We start from the raw sequence: 20,219 nt of genomic DNA, 5'->3' as shown, positions 1-20,219 counted from the left end.
CTTCATTACAGCCTGAATATATTTTATGATTAAACAAACAATTTCCTATCTAATTTTATAGGTTTATTATTTTCAAATCCCAGGTTCAATTACTTATCTCTATATATTTTTATTGGGAGATACATTTTTATTATTATTGAATAACAAATTTAAATAATCAGAATCCCCATTTTATACAGAGGTCATTTTCTAAGCTAACAAGAAGCAAAATCATGGTCATTTCTAGCTCTTAGCAATTAATTAGCTTTTGCCCAACATGCAACCAAGCTTAATGTCATCTGATAAGCCATCTTTAGGCTTTTTAATCACAAAGGTTAATTGGAAACAATATCGCTGGCTTTCATATAGGCTGTATTGGGATTTCCTGTAGATTAAAGCCTTTTGATGGTTTTTGAGATATTCCGGTCTGGACTAAGTGGTGGATCGACAGTCCACAGAATCACACCTTTGGAGGCTTAAAAAGTTTTTGGCAGAAAAAATGTAGCAAAACACTTTTATTAATAGTGGTAATATAACCCTGTGATGGTGCATAATGATACAAAATAAATCTAGCAGGTTTAAGAAGAGAGAAAGAAATTAAGCGAGGTTAAAGTGGAAGGTGGATGAACCCTGCTGAAGGTTTCCTCGTCTTTTCCTCTCAGGGAGTTTGCTTGGCGTGACCCCGAGCTGCCGGAGGTCATCCACATGCTGCAGCATCACTTCCCCTCGGTCCAGGCCAACGCCGCCGCCTACCTGCAGCACCTGTGCTATGGAGACAACCGGGTCAAGGTGGAGGTAAGGTGACGGGACACGCTGGGTTGTCTGAGTAAAAATAACAAGACAGACGTCACAGTCGTGACTCACTCGTCAGGTGGAGGAGGCTGCTGCTCCCCAGTTTGACGTTTCACCAAAGGCAGTTTTACCTCAAATATATCATGTTCTAATGTCAGATGTTCATATTAGATGTGGCCAAAGTTTCAAATAACAAAGTAAAAGTATAACTGTGGGAAAATTGCTCATGTTTCAGGCGCTTTTTTCCTATTTTCTTTTCTTTTTATTGATTTCTTTATTATTATTATTATTTATCCTGGTCATCTGCTCCAGACACAGAACACCTATGAAGTACAGGGATGCACCCATCCGCACTCTTAGAAATAAGGGTTCCAAAATGGTTTTACCTGAAGGACTGGAGTTCTACCCAGAACCATTTGCTTTTGAAAAACCCTTTTTTGAAGGAAGCGTTCTTTTGAGACAAAGGGTTCCACGAAGGACCCTTTTAATACAAAGAACCCTGTTTGGAAGAAAGAGTTCTTCAAAGGTTATAGGAGACACCCCTAGACAAAGGGTATTTTTAGTTTCCCCTTGATGGGTTCTAGATAAAACCCTTGGAATATAAAAGGGTTCACGGTAGAACTTCCTGGTTGGATTCTAGATGAAGCTCCTGGGATGTAAATGGGTTCTCGGGAGAACTCCCTGGGTGGATTCTAGATGGAGCCTTTGGAATGTATACCCTTGATGGGTTCTAGGTAAAACCCTTGGACTATAAATGGTTTCTTGGTAGAGCCCCTGGGTGGATTGTAGATGAAACCTTATGGAATATAGAAAGGTCCTAGTTAGATTCCCTTTGGTGGGTTCTAGATAAAATCTTTGGAATATAAAGGTGTTCTCTGTAGATCCCTCTTGAAAAGTTCTAGGTAAAAACCCCTGAAATATAAAAGGGCGCTGCCCACTTGTCATTGGATCACCAAGGACACATGTTAATACCAGCCCCTAACAACAGGCTCCAGTCCAAGCAGGATCACCTGATAGGACCACTAGCTGCATGGCTAACTGAGCCAATCAGCTAACTGAAGCTACTTCTGCAGCAGTTACTGGTTACTTTAGCAACAATTAAAGATATCTGTCCATCAGGAGGCTCAGTAAATCACAGTTTCTTGTGGTGCATTTGACATAAATAAAGATAAATAAACCAAAATGATGCCAAATATCCCAGATACAAACTCTGCTTTGGTCATTTGGAGCCAGGCCGAGCAGTAGTGACCTGGGTTGGAGGTGCACTTTTAAGTTCCCGTCCCCACAGCAGACCGACTCAGTCTTGAGAGGAGCTCATCTGTCAGTCATGATGTTTTAGTTTGGCCCATCTGCTATCTGCTTGCACGGAGGGGGTGGGCTTTATGACCTGTACTGCACCCAGCCACCAGAGGGCAATCCAGATGGTTTGGCTTCACTTCTGGAGAGCTGTCATGTCATCTGGGCTCTTTTGGGGGGGCTTAAAGAGACAGGAGCTTGTTGCAGAAAGGGCCACTGCAAGAAAAATAAGGATGATTTTAAACTGTTATTCATGCAAAGCTGCTATGATTGAGTCTCAGGATAAAAAAAATGGATCTGGATATAAGCATAGGTTCCCTTTCAAATGTTCTGTGGTAGTTTTACTACTGAGTTTTCTAAAGAAACCACTGGAAAAACATGTTTAAAATGACTTACCTAAGTGCAAACAAGGATTCATTACATGTTAAGTTTAAAGATGTATAAAGGAGCTGTATTTAATATGCAGAGTTCATTATTTTTATTCATATTAATCATATTTTTTTCAGAATCCTTTATGTCATCTGTCTTTTTGCTAACAGCATCACTCAAAAAATAAATGTGTTGGCAAAAAAAAGTGATTGATTTCATTGGCCTTTGCTGCAACTGTTGCTCATTTACATTTCCTCAGATATCTCCTTGTATCCCTGCACTGTCTGTAAAATTTATTCTCAGCTTACAGGGTTTCAAATTTGATTTTTCTTTCTTTTTTTTTTTTTTGTAGATGCTTGCGGCCAAACTCCGAGCCAAAGCGCCATCTGCTAAAACAAAACTTTAAGTAACGTCGGTGCCAAATGTGCCGGCGCGCCGACACACTGCAACGCCGCACGCTCTCTCTTTGCTCTGCTTCCCGTGCAATAAATAACTCCAGCACAATGGTGGAGCTTCGCGCAAGAGCCATTTTAGTGCCGTTTGGTTTGTCTGGTGATGAGCTTTTAATTAGCCTTTGGAGCAGCCTGGACGCACGCCTGCTCATTTAGCCAGAAACAAATGTTTTCAGTGACGGTTTGAACAGAGAATCAGAGGGAAACAGGGAGCGTCTGCTGCTCTCCTGAGACGTGTTTATTTCGAGATGACAGGAGAAAGTTTTGAACATGCCACAGTGATGCTTCAGCTCAGAGAATCTTTCGTACATGAATCTTCTAATAGCTCTTTGTATTGATTTAATTTTTGATTTTATACAAAGGAACATATCAAAAACTTTCACATTTTCGTACATAGTTTAAACCCTGAATTTATTTGCCAGTACTCAAAAACAGTAATGCATTTATTTATTATAAAGTCAGTTTTATATTTCCATTTTAACCAAATGTAATTGTATATTACTGTGAGTACGTCACTGAATTGAAGGTGATCTCATGGGAATTTGAAGCATTAAAGTTCAACTATAAATTGTGACAGTGACAGTTATCACTTTGAATTCAAAAGACAGATACAAAACTCAGGTAATGCACTGAAAACACAGTTTTCTCTTGTCTCTTATGATTAAATTTCTTTTCTCTGATGTGAAGTTGGAGGAGGGACAAAGCTCTTTGCTTTGCACGTCAACCTGCTGGCGATTATGCAACTCTTTGTCTTCAGCAAACTGATTTAGAGCTCCTTTCAAAGGATTTGAAACAATAAATGCTTCAGTAATTTTCTCTGCTTTGGAAGGGTTTACACAGAAATAACTTATAAAAGTGATGAATATATAATATCTGCACTAATGATGATGACTGGAGGCTTTGAAGAATAACTTAATACCAGCCTGGGAGGAAGTGCTTTTCTCAAATTAAAGGTTAATGTTGAAAATTTAACTCAACTGACACACCAAGAAACCAGGTGAGAGGGTGAACACCCAGACGTTCATCCATGTCTGTGATTGGTCCCTGGTTTGCAGGTGTGTCACCTGGGGGGGATCCAGCACCTGGTGGACCAGCTGGATCACAAGGTGGCTGAGGTTCAGAAGAGTGCCTGCGGGGCCCTGAGGAACCTGGTGTACGGCAAGGCCACCGACAACAACAAGGTGGCGCTGAGGAACTGCGGCGGTGTGCCCGCCCTGCTGCGCCTCCTCAGGAAAACTACTGACAATGAAGTCCGTGAGCTTGTCACTGGTACGTCTGTTCAGGTTTGACTAAAGCACACGTCCATTATGTTCTGTTTGTTTGAGATTTTTACATAATTTTATTACACAGCTTTGTTGAACATTTGTGTCATTTCTGTCCTACAGACCATTTCCATGTATAACAGTTACTAGGTACAACAGACTGTTGCTATGTACAACGGACTGTTGTCATGTATAACAGACTGTTGCTGAGGAACAGACTGTTGCTATTTAAAACAGCACGTTGCTATGAAAAACTGATTGTTGCTCTGTATAACCAAGCGTTACCATGTATAACAAACTGTTGCTATGTATAACAGACAGTTGCTATGAAGAACAGACCGTTTCTATGAAGAACAGTCCGTTGCTATGTATAAAGGTATTTAAACCCAAGGAATAAAAAATGAAAAAAACCTTAATTATTGCTGTCACAGCTGTACAACTGGGTCAGTTATTTTAATAATACAAATGTGGAGAAAGCTTCTGTCTGTACATTTGCATCACAACACATGTAGTTGTAGAAGGTTCTAAGACTTTGTTGGATAGTTTTCTTTCATATTAATGCAGTAGTTCATGAGAAAAAGCGGAAATGCTTTAAAAAGCCCTTCAAATGTCCCGGATAGCACCTGGATTCTGTCACTTCAGCTGTGTCCAAACCTCCCACGCCAGATTTCTAACACAAAACAAAAACTCCAGCAGGTCAAATTAAGATCAGGGGCTTCTGAAGGTCTCCTGTGTTGGCTAGATGTCAACTCAGGTTTGTCTTTTCATTCCTAAAGGGGTAAAATTAGGTGAAAACCACATCCACATTGACAAAAACTGTACACAAATGTAAAACGTGACGCACTGAAGTCCCGCTGTGATGTGTGTGGGCGTCCGCCTGCTTGCGGGGTTCGTTGGCCACCCGGCTGGCCGGCCGGCTTGGCTGAGCGTTGGTCTGTGTCGCTGTCTGACTGGCTTGGCAGTGTATTAATCTGTGTATCGGCTGTTCTGTGGGAGGTGAGAGCGGCAGCAGCTTAAACACTCAGAGCGCTGTGTTGACAGAGCAGATCTCGGCACAGTCCTCGGGACAGATGCTCAGATAATGTGCTTTGGAAACAGGATGCCGCTGACAGCTCTGCAGCCACACAACACATACTGTTTAATACCAGGAGATATGAAGCCGCGAGACGGCTCAGATTCTCAAGGAAAACAAAGAGGGGAGTCTTCAGTTTGTTATATAGCTTTGGGAAATGTTTTTCATCTCCTTTCAGGATTTTGATTATTGAAGCTATACTTCATACTTTGATGGACACAAATAGCTGCAGGATGTCCAGTTTCTTTCAGTTTCTCTTTTCACCTTACATTGTCTCGTATAACCAGGGGCCGTAGTACAGAACTTAACCATGTTAATCACGGTTGGGACCTGATTTAGGAAAAAAACAATTTGATTGATGTACAGTCCCTGTGAATGTTCCTATCCTAACTTCAGACAAGAAAAGTGTATAACACAAGTATCCAAGCTTCCCATAATCTTAAATAAAATCTGTTAATTTATGGATAATGTTAAGCTATCCTAACTTTAACTTTTCCACCTGTAGTAGTAACTAACTTACTAACTGACTAACAGTAGCAAAGTGTAGTATTAGCAAAGTTTTTTTATCTGTTTGGTTGCTCTTTTATTATTTTTGTTATTGTTGTAAATTTCCAGAGGACAGAATCATAGACTAGTTAAATTAAGTGTCCATTGTTCTTTTATGCGTTTCTTTGTATGTTTCACTATGTTTAACTCGTCTATTAGCTACTTTCAGCTAACACTATCATTAGTTACCATTATCTAGTTAGTACGTTTGCTACTACTACAGGTGGACAAGTGAAAGTTTGGACAGCTTAAAGGTTATCCTAAACTTGGGAGAGTTTATTAAGATTTTAGGAAGTCTAGGAAGAAAGTTTGTGTAATACACTTTTCCCATCTTAATTTAGCAAAGGAATACTGACTTAGGAACTGTTTGTCATTTCAATCGATCAGGTCATAACCCAAATTGCGATGGCTACCAAACAGTTAAGATAGGATCTGCAGGTTAGGCTGTTTTGCAGATATAAAATATAGCACTGTGTTTTTGCATGTTGTTTAAGAAAAAGGGACAAACAAAAAAGCAAACAACACAGTTGAAAATTGTGTTTGCTTTTTTGTTTGTCATCCATCTCCCTGTCAAAGTTTTTCCCACCTGATTGCAAATGTCCATCTCTTTTGCACTTTGTGATTCAAAGTGATGACATAGATTTGGTTTCTCGCAGTTTGCACGGTGGGGCAGGTGAAGTGTTTTGACTCCCACTAACAGTAAAAATATGTGCCAGTGTAAGGTGTTATCTTCATCAGCATTTTATTTTTCCCTCATTGTCAGATGTTTTGGATTTGGATCCATTTCCCAAAGAAATGGGTTTTTGTGCCCTGATTTGGCTCTTCAGAGTTCAGCAAAGTCCTGCACGATTTAAGTTTAGATGACGGACAAAATCAGGCTAGCTGTTTCACCCTGTTACTAGTCTTTGTGCTAAGTTAAATTAGTTTTATGTTTACCTTATAAATATGAATTTGGGTATTTTCCAACAAATACTTCACAAGAAAAAATCTTCCCATACAGTTAGGAAAGTGGCGTATTTGCAGACCTTTTGAATGTTTTTTTTATTGGCCCCCTGCACCCATAGGCGTCCTGTGGAACCTCTCTTCATGCGATGCAGTGAAGATGACCATCATCCGCGACGCTCTGACCACGCTGACCAACACGGTCGTCATCCCCCACTCGGGCTGGAGCAGCAGCTCGCACCGCGACGAACACAAAGTCAAGTTTCAGTCCTCGCTGCTGCTGCGTAACACCACCGGTTGCCTGAGGTGAGCAACGAAACGAACGCACCCCCTGGTTAAAGGGATAGTTTGAATTATTTGCTGTGGGGTTGTATGAGGTACAAGGCATGTATGAGGTAGTCAGTGTATTACCTGCAACAAATGGCAATCAGCATGTCCAGAGTTTAGAGAAGTAGAGACAGGCACTAGCATGGAAGCTACACAACATACTGCAGTGGACGGGGTCAGCAACAAAAAGTATTTTAGCCTCTTAAAAAAAGGTCCACCTAAAAAATATTTGGTGCATGATATATTTAGAATATTTTTGCAGCTTTCCCTTGCCCTTGTCTTCAAAGCAACCAAACTCCATAGGCAAAATCATCACTTTTACTTTGCAGAACACATGAATTGCTGGTCTACCGCTGCCTCAATCTGTTGGTTTGTTAGGTTATTGTGTGACTTTGGTGGTTTAAAAGGATTGTTCGGATTCATGGAAGTCATACGATAACACAAAAATGTGCAGCAATGTGGGTGAAAATTGAGTATTTGCCTATGGAGTTTGGTTTGGTTTGGAGACAGCGATATTTGGCTTGTATAACTGCTGCCTGACAGCAGCGCAAAGTGGTAAAAATATTCTAAATATAGCATATCTTAAATATATGCCTAAAATACCTTTTCTTGCTGACCCTGTCCACAGCAGTCCTTTTTTTAGCTTCTAAACTTGGGGCGTGCCAACCAGCATCTACAACAGATAATACACTGACTTTTGATAAGTACCTCATACAGCCCAACTTTAAACAATGCAAACTATTCTGTTAATGTGTGATAATAAATTTAGCGTTTTTTCTCACGAGACAGCTCCTACAGTGATAAAATGATCCTTCTTTTTGTTGAAAAATGGTAAAATAACTATTGTTGCCACCATTATTCAAGTTAATGTTGATCATAATCTTTGCTGATGATGTTTATGCACATTCCTCACCACACAGGACTCCCATTTACAGTTAAAACCACACAAATCCATTCTCATTTCTTTGTTAAAAAAAAAAAAAATAGATTTAACAAAGTGCCTCGCCTCCTGAGCCTGTTGAGTTTCCAGGCGTTGCCGTTAGCTCATTAAATCGATTCCCGTTTTGAAATGCAAGGATGACTTTTGGATTTATTGGTCGTCTACGCTGCTTTTCTCTGTCTGCTTTTCATTTTAATGATTCCTTAAAACCACGGCGCATAATCACAGTCACAAAATCATCAGTGAGAGGCTCTGTAATGGAGATTTTATGCAGGCATGAAGTCCTAAGTATGCATCTGACCACATTAGCACACAGAGACAAATAACAGCACAGTCATATCAGTGTGTCTTTAAAGTCAAAACAGGTTTAAAATTCATTATCTGCAAGTTTCACATGAACAAATGCAGCAGGATTGTGTGCAGCTCACGTGTAGAAGAACATGACTGACAGGACAAAAGCTTAGCTCAGCTTTGGCTCATTCCAAAGATATAATTTGAAGTGGAAGCTCCCTGAATTCCAGATGATTCACTTCACTACAGCTCAAGATAATAATGCAGGTTTTCATGTTTTACAAAATCCTGTAAAACTTCAGACAGCACACTTAGATTTCACAGCCAAGACCGCTGTGAGTGATATTTTACACCCAAGAAAACCAAAAAGACGAGACAAGATAAATATCTAATTTAATTCATTATCATATTTGAGTTTGAATGAAGAACTTTTTTGCAAACCCTTTTATAAACAACCTTGGGACTGGATATGGAACCCCATTTCTGCCAGTTGGATGAAAACAGAGATCCTGTAAGTAATTATAATGAGAAACTCTCAAAATAATTAGTTTCTCAAAGTAATAAGAAATCTTTGGAAAATAAAGACTTACTGTCTAAAAATAATAATTGTGCTGATGACTGGCACTTCATATAGCCAGTAAAATCCTGAAAGTGACAGACTGCAGTTTTTATATGTAATATAAAAGCAAGAACAGAGAAAATATGTAAACTTATATTTGTTTTTTCCATCATAGCATTGATTTGGCGTCTTTATATGCACAAAGTAAAGTATCAACAGGAGAAAAAGGACTGATTTAAGCAATTTTTTTAAGAAGATGCCTAGACATACCTTTAAAAAACATTTGTAAATATATTTATTTTCTGTGGTGTGGTGTTTTGCAGCCACCAGTCATACATGTAGGTTTGGCAGTTGAACTATTCTGTTGTTTTGGTATGAAGACATGCAGTTTACTGTATTTCTAACCGTCATATGAGCAACTTTGCAGCCATACAACCATCTTGAGTTGTCAGATGAAACACAGAAATCTTTCCCCTCCACCATCCATCAGTCTGTTTGTGTTGGCAGAGCAGTAACCACACCTGAAACCTGATTTTCTGAACAAACCCTCGACTGGATAATGTTTTGAATGAATTTGACAGCTATGCTTTGCACCATTGGACTGTGATTGTGAATCTCCTCCAAACCAAATGAACTAAACCTGCTGAGTGGAGACTTCCCAGTCCAAATGGTACAAACTGGCCCGATTGGACGTGTGCCTGTTAATCTTCAGTGTCGGGAGCCAATCAGGACCGAGTCCAGGTGTGTTTCCTGCAGGACAAAAAATGGACTTTTGCAATGTAATAACTTTCATCAAACAAACTGAGTTTTAATTGTGTCATTAAACACAAAGTGGTGGTTATTTATTTGCTCTAATAAGACAGGTTTACGTGACTGTGCTGCAGGGAAACTACATCTCTGTGCTCAGACGCCTCCAGCAGTCAGGCTGGAGATTGATAGTATAGAAATGCATTGTGGGGGTTATGTGCTGTTGTGCAGTCTTCTCATGTCAGCTGCTGAAGGTTCCTATTGGAGGATCAGCTCCCTTCTTACTGTATCCAGGCAGGTTTTTCAGCCACCCTGTGGGGGAATCCACACATTGCACCTCCATTTGAATTAATGTGTGGCTCTATATGTGTGTGTGCGTACGTGTGTGTGTGTGTGTGTGTGTGTGTATGTGAGGAACCTGAGCTCAGCAGGGGAGGAGGCGAGGAGTCAGCTGCGTTGCTGTGAAGGTCTGGTCGACTCACTGCTTCACGTCCTCAAAGCCTGTGTCAACACCTCCGACTACGACAGCAAGGTGCTGCAAACACACACACGCACACACACACACACACACACACACACACACACACACGTGCACAGTGGGTTTGTCACTCTTTATCCCAAGGAGACTTAACCCTCACCTTAAAGGGATAGTTCAGATTTCTTTTTATGCGTGGTTGTATGAGGTTCTTATCCATAGTCAGTGTATTGACTACAGCAGATCAAGGTTGACTCGCCCCCAGTTTGGAGAAGCAGCAGCAGTACTGTAGGAAGTTAAGCAACGTAGGTCAGACAGTCTTTTCTGATGGGAAACTGCCATTACATAAGATAGTCCAGCCAGTAAGCCAAGACCATCTGTGATAATAAATTGGGTGTTTCTATATACAACAAAAAAAAAATCACCAGCTGGATTTAACTAAGCAAACAGGTAAGATCCTTCCACTGGATAATGACTGCAGTGATTCATATGTTTCAGCTGGTAACAAATTATTGAACTCTAACTGATGCAGTGAGCAGCTTCTCATTTATTAAACAACCATGTCAGAAGACAAATCCTGTGGTCGAGGAAAAGATGTTACTCTGTTTCAGAAGAGTCAAAACACTGACCTGCATCAAGCAAAGAAAACAACTAAGCAGATTTATGAAGTTACTGAAAGTGGGTTAAGAACTATCCAATGCATAGGCACAGATTAATATTATTATAAGTGTCTGACAACAATAAGAGTCTCTAAATCACCACAAACCACAAAACCAACTTATGGAGGCAGAGAGGAGTGATAGAAATGGAGTGCAGGTGATGTTCAGTCAGCCACTGCGTTGTGGAGAGCGTCATCTGTACTGTACGCTTCATGGTGCACTGGGATTATACCCTCGTCTTTATTCACTCTGACTGTGTTAAAAGCTGATGTTTTTATGTCACAGATGACAAAAAAAGAATTAAATCTTGAGTCTTTTTTTTTATTTTCCTTTCCCCCACCTCAGATTGTGGAAAACAGCGTCTGCACCCTGAGGAACCTCTCGTACCGGCTGGAGGTGGAGATGCCATCCTCTCGTCTCCTCGGCAACCAGGAGCTGGACAACCTGCTGGGCTTCTCCTCCCCGGCCAAGGAGCTGGACTACCTCTGCTGGGGCAAGAGGAGGCGCGGCAGGAAGCGGGGCGGCTGGCCCGACGACAAGGTACAAACGCAGAGGGGTGGGGCTTCCCTGAGAGGAGTTGAGGACCTGGAAAAAAATTGGAAAATGGAGGAAAATACCCGGAGAAAATCGCTTTTATTATTCAAAAAGTGCAAAAATCTATTCAACATTTCCTGACAGATAAATGAATAAAGATGGTTGTGCAGAGTTTTAAACATATTTCGTAATATGTTCTGTGTTTCCTGCAGTGGGACGGCATTGGCCCAATCCCAGGGTTCTCCCAGCCTCTGAGGGGGGCGGAGCTGCTGTGGCACCCGCTGGTGGTGAAGCCATACCTCAACCTGCTGGCCGAAAGCTCCAACCCCGCCACGCTGGAGGGCGCCGCCGGCTCGCTGCAAAACCTCTCTGCTGGAAACTGGAAGGTAGGATGTTTGGTGGATTTACACCGCTCATGTTTTTCTGCAGAAGAAGAAAAAATATTTATAGTTTTGTAGTTAAAGGGATAGTTCAGATTTTTTAAGCGGGGTTGTATGAGGTACTCATCCATAGTCAGTGTATTTACGGACAGCAGAATACTTTCACTTCCTGCACAAGTACACTCTTAGAAATAAAGGTGCTAACTAGAACCCTAAAGCGTTCTTTGCCTTGTCTCCATAGGAGAAGAACCTTTTCTAAAGATGACACCCTTTCACAGACTTTTACCTAGAACCCAACATAAAGGGTTACACTTAGAACCATCTTTGAAAAGTTCCACTCACAACCGTAGGAGAGGTTCAACAGAGAACCCTTCTATGGTGTAATGGTTCCACTCAGACCCTGTCTAGGAGTTCCATTAAGAACCTTTCCACCCTCTTAGGATCCTAACAAGAACCAACCCAGGGGGATCTACTGAGAGCCTTTTAATATTCCAAGAGTTTTATCTAGAACACACTAAGGGAGTTCTACTGAGAACCCTTTTAGACCAAGAGTTTTATCTAGAACCCATCCAGGGAGTTTTACAGAGAATCTTTTTATATACCAAAGGTTTTATCTGAAATCCACCCAAGGGTACTGAGAGAACTTTTATGTTCCTAGGGTTTTATCTAGAACCCACCCAGGGGGCTCTACCAGAAACCCTTCTATATTCCAGGGGTTCTTCACAAGTAAATGGTTTTGAGTAAAACCACAGCCCTTCAGGAAGAACCCTTTTAGAACCTTCATTTCTCAGTGTTCTCCTGCTGCTTCTCCAAACTGGGGGCGTGTCGACCGCCATCTACTGTAGGTAACACACTGACTGTGGATAAATAGCTCATACAGCCCCCATCAAAAAATCTGAACTATTCCTTTAAGTAACAAAATCGTGTGTGTGTCCAGTTCTCCGCCTACATCCGAGCAGCGGTGCGTAAGGAGAAAGGTCTGCCCATCCTGGTGGAGCTGCTGAGGATAGACAACGACCGTGTCGTCTGCTCCGTCGCCACCGCTCTCCGCAACATGGCGCTGGACGGCCGCAACAAGGAGCTGATAGGTTGGAACACACTCTGAAACATACACACACACACAGACACACACACAACTCGACTCACAAACACACACAGACACGATCAACAGATTGATCCCCAGAAACTGTGAAAAGATCATCTTCACACTTCATCAACAGCTTGTTCAAAACAGGGTTTTGCATCACATCACAGTTTGACACCAGTCCATTCACTGCAAACAGACTGAATCATGAAAGAGTGACAACACAGCGCCCCCTCATGGACAACAGCTGTGTTGAAGGGGTTTCACCCTGTCTGCACTAATACTTTAGACTGTGATAACTCCTGGTGATGGGAAACATCTGGAATTACTAACTTCATTCAGAAACAGTTGCTTCAGTAACTATCTAAAAGCTTTCAACCTTGTCTTATCTCTGTTTCAACTATTCTTATTTTAGTTGAATCATTTGCTTTAAAATGTAATTGTTTTTGACTTTTTATCACCATTTTTATCTATGCAATGATTTGCAAAAGCTTTTCAACTTGTATTCAATTCATGTTGAAGACATCAGTTTCTTTTCAACAATAAAGTTTATCTGTTTGAACATTAAATATCTTGTCTTTGTACTGTATTCAGTTGAATATAAGTCGAAAGGTTTTAGCCAGTATTGCATTTTGGAGCTATAAAAGAACCTAAAAAGAACCTAAATCATTTTAACCTCATATAGTGTCTCTACAAGGTTAAAATGTGTCTGTCTTTGTCTAAATGAAGTCCATATTCTGTGTCTCCTCCTGCAGGAAAGTATGCCATGCGGGACCTGGTGAACCGGCTGCCCGGCGGCTGTCCGCCGACGCTGTCGGATGACACGGTGGCGTCGGTCTGCTGCACGCTGCACGAGGTCACCAGCCGCAACATGGAGAACGCCAAAGCTTTAGCTGACAGTGGAGGCATCGAGAAGCTGGTGGACATCAGCAAAGGACGAGGGAAAGGGTACGAAACGGCACTTAGAGTAGAAATCTGTTAGCAGGGTTCATGCATTTTTTTTTTACTTTAATTTACTTTTTTCTAATTCATGCACTTACATGAAGAGGCAGCAGCAGCTTTTTCACCTGTTATTAAAATGTGCATGTTTTAGTTTATTTAACCTTTAACTTTTTAGCATTTTCAGATAATATTTTTCTTTCTTGCTGATTTGTTTAACCTTTTTTACCTTTAAAAAACATCCAGCAATAATTTGTCTTTGACTTTCTAGTCCAGAAAAGTGCATTATTTTAAGTATTTTACTGGCATTCCATCATTATGATGTGTGATGTGATGTTTGTGTTGCAGGTACTCGATGAAGGTTGTGAAGGCAGCGGCTCAGGTGTTGAACACGCTGTGGCAGTACAGAGAGCTGAGGAGCCTCTACAAACAGGTCATTGTCAGCAGATCAACATCAACCACTGTGTGTTGTTTAGTTTAGCAGGTTTAAAAAACATTTCAAGAATCCAAAAGTAGCTTTCGATCCTGTTCAGAAACATCCCCCCTCCACTGACTCCTGGTTTGGTCCATTAATAAGGGAGAGTGCTGCAGCCGGCAGAAGCAAAACTCAGCTACAGCATAATCCTTAAGGGTAGCATCAAAGTACCTTCACTAAAAGTGCTTGTTTTGCCACTGACAGGCTCAGGTTGGTATTCTAAGCATCGGCCGACATTCTGGAGAGGATCTTTGTAGAGACAGAGCTTTTTATTAAAGACTAAGATCCTTTTTGTTTCACCAGAAACAGCCGCTCACCAAACCCACCAGACTCCCCAAAAAGGTCTTGTTTCATCTTTCCACTGTTACAACAATCACCAAATTTGGTTTTGTTGAAATAAACCCTTAATTCACAAAGTTAGATGTGAAAATATTCTGGCTGTACATGCGGTTTCTCCCTACTGCTTCTCTGATGTCTGATGTCGCCCACGGTTAGTTTGTTAGGAGCATACTGACAGTAGTTTCTGGTTAAACAAAACTTACCTTACTCTTTAAGATAAGATCTCTCTCTGTATGGATCCTTTCTGTGATGTTATCAGACACTTAGTCAACAGTCTGACAGAACAAGCACTTTTATCAGATTAATTTTTGGTGCACAATTTCCCCCAATACTGGCCGGATTTCAAAACTTGTTGTCCCCATTATTCATTCGACAGAAAAACATCCATCCATCCATTTTGAAAAACAGTGAAGTTACCCTTTAGTCCTGAATTTCTCACCGCTCTATTTGGAATCAACCTCCTGCAGCACCCAGTTTCTAATTAATAAAACAGTGTGTTTTGGCCTTTAGAACTCTATTAGCCAGACGTCTCATTTGATGAAGTGGAAAACTTTCTTCCCCCTCAAACAATAGTCGGCTCAAGGAGATCTGAAATCACATCAAACTTGTAAAGATTAGATTTTCACTGACAGACTCCAGTAAATCCTTTGACAATACTTGGAAGCCCTTTATTGAGTGTCTGTCTGAATAGGGCCGCCATCCACCCGCCAAACAACAGCCGCCAGGCCAGGCGCCAGGATGAAGTTACTGTTTTTCATAAAATCAAATTCATTGAACCAAGTAACAACTTCAGAAAGAGAAATAACAGCATAAAGCTACTGTTTCAAAATCAAAGAATACATCTATTCATCAGAGCACTCACACAAGAACGCAGCACGAGCAGAACGATAAACATTTTCTTAACTTCTGAATGAATCTCTGGGGTTGGGGCACATGGAAACAGCTGTTTGTGGCTTACAGCTTTCTTTCACACATCAAACTGTTGTGTGATGTTATGAAACAACACTCAAATGTTCTCAAGTCACATGTATCTTGTCCAATATTTTTGCTTTTTTCTATGGATACATAAAGCTTAAACAGAGGGTGATACAACTGATGGGGGCTTTTGTCTATTGTTACTCTGGTTATACATGCACAACTGTGTGAAAAAACTAAATTAAATAATAAAAGACAGAAACACCAGAGAACCTCAAACTAACCTAAGAGAACCTAACACTAATGTAAAACAACCTAAAACTGACCACAAAGAGCCTAAATCTAATCTAAAACTGACCTAAAAAGTCTAGAGCTAATCTAGAAAGAGCAAAGAACCTAAAATGAAACAGAAAAGAATGTAAAAAGAACCTAAACCTAACCTAAAAGAACCTAGGACTGACTCATAAGAACATAAAACCAACTAAAAACAACCTAAAACTGACCTAAGAGAACCTAAAACTAACCTAGTATAACCTAAAAAGAGTCTAAAACTAACCTAAAAGAACCTAAAACTAATCTAAAAAGAGCAAAGAACCTAAAGCTAACCAAAAAAGAACCTTAAAAATTTAACTAAAAGAACTGAAAACTGATGAAAAGACTCTAAAACTAATCTAAAAGGACCCAAAACTGACCTAAAAGGACTTTAACCTAACTTAAAACTAACAAAGCAGAACCCTCAAAACTGAAGAAGAAGAACCTAGAACTTACCTAAAAGAACCTAAAAGTAATCTAAACTTGGAGAATTACTCACACTGAAAGGTTTGATGTCGTCAGGTTTGTTTTTTTGTTTTGTTTTGTTTTGTTTTTTAACAGACAGAACAAGCTCTCACTATATCTGTTGTTAAATAACTGACACAACGCTGCCTAACAACCTTCAGAAGACTGTTGTGGGAATATTAAAAGTTTAATTATCTTGTTTTTAGTAACCCAGGGGTAGTTACTGGTATTAAATTCCTGCACTAAAATTTATATCTGCTGTGGGAATTTTGAACTCTGCAGTGAGTATTTCCAAGTAAAATGATGTGTACTTTGTGCGCGCAGGACGGCTGGAACTACACCCACTTCGTCACCCCCGTGTCCACTCTGGAGAGAGACCGCTACCTGTCACAGCCGACCCTGCCCACAAGCCCGCTGCAGATGTCCCCTGTCATCCAATCAGGTGAGACATCCGGTGAGTCAGGTCAAACTGAAGGTCATGTTGTGTTTACAACAGATTCCTCCATTTCAAAGAAGAGGGAAAACCCTCTAGAGACAGAAAAGAAATTAATTCTTGTTTTTGTCTTTTTTTTGCCCCAGGTGGTAGTGCAACTTCCTCGCCAGCGATGCTCGGAATAAGAAGGCACAGTACAAACTATCAGAGGGCGCAGTCATCTATGCAACTCGACACATATTATGGAGACAACAGTTTACACAAACGGCAGTACACAGGTTTGTGTGTCTGAGCTTGTTTTGTGGCGGATCTGTGCACGGACCACTGGTGTTTCTTCATTAAAACACAAACTTGATACCAGATTAAAACCAAATTATCATTGTTGAAAAGTCTTTTCTTTAAAAGCGGATGTTTTTCTCTCATCTGTGTTGTTGAAATTTCCATATCAGGGTCTGAGAAGAAAACTCCGTATTTCATTGGGACATATTCTTCTCAGTCAGGAGAGGATCTGAGGAGGTCCCAGGTAAGAAATCACTGAAAATTCAGCCACACTGTTGCACTAAATGGCTCTTTTTACTGTTCACACTCTTAGGGTTCTAAAAAGGTTCTTCCTGACGTTTTTAACCATTTACTTGTGAAGAACTCTTTTTTTGAAGAAAGGGTTCAGCAAGAGTTCTTTGTAAGACTGAGGGTTCCACCCATTTTCATCCAAGGATTGCTCTTTCATCAAGGTTTCTTTGCACCATAATATAAAAGGGTTCTCAGTAGAAGCCCCGTGTGTTCTAGATAAAGCTCTTGGGGAAAAAAAATATAGAACACTATAGAAGGATTCTCTGCAGAACTTCTCATAGTGGTTCTGAATGAAATCTTTCACAGCTGGTATAACCCTTTATGTTGGATTCAAGGTAGAACTGTAAACTGAAACTGAAGGTTTCCAAGTGGAACATTTAAAAAAGGTTCTACAAGGAACCAAAAAGGGTTCCCTATGGGGATAAGCCAAAAAACCTTTATGGTTCTAGTCAGCAACCAAAAAAAATTAAATAATGGACCTGCCCTTTAAATAAGTGATTAATCTTATCAATGTTTTATGCAAAATGCCAAAAAACAAAATTATTCCAGCTTCTCAAATGTTAATATCTGCTGGTTTTCTTCATATTTCATGATAATAAACTGAATATTTTGGGTGTTCTTATGTGGAGGACTTTTATATACACCATTTTTTGACATGTTATAGATCAAATAATTAATCAATTAATCATGAAAATAATTTATTTATCAGTTGAAGTTGAAGTTGAAGTTGAAGCCCTATATCTTTACAGTCTGTTACAGTCATTTGTTCCAGATGTTGTATTAGATGGATACATCAGTAATTTTTGCTCCTCTCTCAGCACACAGAGCCATTTTACGACGAACCCGACAGGAAGAACTACAACTACAGCAGAGTGTGCCTGTCGTTCCCACAAGGCTACGGAGAGGAACACTACGAGGACGAACCGGCGCACCTGACCCCCTCCTCCCCCGACGGCTACGCCAGCCAGTCGCTCCGATTCAAAGCCAACACCAACTACGTGGACTTCTACTCCACCACGCGGAGGCCTTCAAACAGGGCGAACAAGTTCACCGGCTCCCCCGACTCCTGGGTGTAAAAACAAAAAAAAAGGGACACCGTGTTATGTCGAGCTTCGCCGTTCTGGCCGTCTGTTTCCGTGGGTGTTCGTGTGTGGGGAGTGCACGTGGGTGCGTGCGCTGTGTGGTGGTGTGAAAGGCTGAGGATGCATGTGAATGTGTGTGCATCTGTGTTGAAACTGTACTGAATGACCAGGGCTCGGTTTGATGTGTGGCAGCTTTTGACGAAGTCAGACCGTGTGCACAATAATGCAGATAAATATGAACTAGTCCTTTAATTTTTGAGCTTTTCTCCACTCTAAATCACTCGTTGAGTAAAAAGGGTTCATTCTCCGATCATGACGGGCTTCTGATTGTGAAATTTAAAGCTGAAAAGATTAGTCAGTCAATCAATTAGTTGTGCAACAATTTTGCTGATATTTCATTAATCAAACAACAAATTGATTAATTGGGAAAATAACCATCAGATCCTGGTCAAGATAGCAATGTTTGGTGCTCTTCTTTTTCTGCAATTACTCTGTAAATAGCAAAGAGATTCTTTAAAATGAAGAGGAGGTAGTTCAGCAGTTGCGTCAAGCAGTTTCTGGCCACTAGGGGGCAGAAAAACTCCAGAACCATGACTGTATATAAATTATTAAAGGAATACTGCACACTTAAACATGTTTTTTTTTTTTAGCTATAAACTAAATTATATAGTTGTACTGTGATGAAACATGTTACTGCTGGTGTTAATGTCAGCATTTTTCTAACAAATTGATAAAAATCTAAAACTAAAATAACCTTGCCAGGCCAATGCTGAGATAGAGTCAACCATTTGGGACTAATATATGTCTTGAAGTATAATTTAAAAAAAATAACGTTAACACCCTCTAACCAGGAGTGGATGACCCACCTCTCTTACAATTAGACACAGTGCAACATGGGCATTGTAGTCCTCTTACTTTCTATTTATCAGAATGAAGTTTGGTCCCTGTTTGACCAGTTTTTGAGTCTTTTAAGTCTCTGTGGTTTTGCAGATGTTTCACTGTCTGCAGCAGACACTGAAATTTGTTTTAATTTAGTTTTCCACCATTTTATGCCTGACAGGCGGTGCACAGTTCAGGCTGTTTTAAATGGGTTTGTGTGGTGTTATCTGTTGTTTTTTTATTTTAGCAGCCATATTAACTGGTCAGAACAGCCACACAGCCATCACCAGAGATTCAGGGTCTTGTTTAGTTGCATTTCTCAGCAAAAAATACTCTGAAATACCGAAAATAATCTGATGACAGTCATATCACCGTTATAACAGCGACATGACACCTCTGTAGAGAATGTCACAGACATGGTAAAAATCGTGTGAAGGGCAGTGCACTTTCTTTTTCTTTCTCATGGGAAAATCACTGACGGCCTTGTGTTTACAGCTCTTTTCTTCTCTTCAAAACTGATCTGCCGCTAACTGTAGAGAGACGGGTCTTTCAGCAGCTGCTCCTGCAACAGGAAGGCTGTCTGCGTGGTCATCACAGGTGTGTGAACCGTAGCAGTTCAGGTGCGTGTATGAAGTGTGAACCAGCCAGTTTATCCACTTAAATTGCTCTCCACGTTGTTTTCATTCGTTTGTGCTTTGACTGATACTCTGCCATCTCTTTGCGCCCTCTTCTTTGTCAGTGGTTTAATTGCAACCAGCTGAACAGGTGCTACAGTTTATCTGAATACACTCAAGCGTAGTTCAAAATACAGGGAAGCAGAGGGGAGCTCAACTCCCCTGAAAAGGACATGAGCTCCCCTGAAGGCTAATTTGAGTTACTCAGGGGGAACATCATCCAGTTTTAAGTCTTTTATTTCTCTGTAGTCAAAAACACAAGTTTGCAACAAATATTAACAATTGATTATTGTTTTTATCATGTGATGTGTGATAGATGAAGGGGTGTGTATGAGAAACAGAAGAACGTTGCCTGTGTCCCCCTGATGATTATGTGATTTTTGAAAATCTGTTTTCTTATAATTCGCTCTAATTAGGCCTATTCTTCATA

General features: G+C 40.5%; 1 protein-coding gene across 2 annotated transcripts in view; it reads left to right on the top strand.

Annotated features, from left to right (window-relative positions):
* The window catches only part of LOC146304530 (plakophilin-4-like), a 59,987-nt gene extending 41,214 nt beyond the window's left edge, over positions 1 to 18,773 (top strand). For both annotated transcript variants that reach the window (XM_084713717.1, XM_084713716.1), the window contains exons 10-22: positions 642 to 774; positions 3,944 to 4,157; positions 6,833 to 7,016; positions 9,989 to 10,106; positions 11,054 to 11,248; positions 11,455 to 11,628; positions 12,560 to 12,710; positions 13,462 to 13,654; positions 13,994 to 14,078; positions 16,476 to 16,593; positions 16,731 to 16,862; positions 17,034 to 17,107; positions 17,973 to 18,773. In XM_084713717.1, coding sequence (XP_084569843.1) covers positions 642 to 774; positions 3,944 to 4,157; positions 6,833 to 7,016; positions 9,989 to 10,106; positions 11,054 to 11,248; positions 11,455 to 11,628; positions 12,560 to 12,710; positions 13,462 to 13,654; positions 13,994 to 14,078; positions 16,476 to 16,593; positions 16,731 to 16,862; positions 17,034 to 17,107; positions 17,973 to 18,230 — 2,029 coding nt within the window. In that variant the 3' untranslated portion in view covers positions 18,231 to 18,773. The remainder of the gene's footprint in view (positions 1 to 641; positions 775 to 3,943; positions 4,158 to 6,832; positions 7,017 to 9,988; positions 10,107 to 11,053; positions 11,249 to 11,454; positions 11,629 to 12,559; positions 12,711 to 13,461; positions 13,655 to 13,993; positions 14,079 to 16,475; positions 16,594 to 16,730; positions 16,863 to 17,033; positions 17,108 to 17,972) is intronic.
* Positions 18,774 to 20,219: the final 1,446 nt, after the last annotated feature.

The sequence above is a fragment of the Lutjanus erythropterus genome, chromosome 24, assembly GCF_056507025.1.
Source record: "Lutjanus erythropterus isolate fLutEry1 chromosome 24, fLutEry1.hap2, whole genome shotgun sequence".
In the NCBI taxonomy this organism is placed as follows: domain Eukaryota; kingdom Metazoa; phylum Chordata; class Actinopteri; order Lutjaniformes; family Lutjanidae; genus Lutjanus; species Lutjanus erythropterus.
This window is presented reverse-complemented; position numbering and strand designations above follow the sequence as displayed.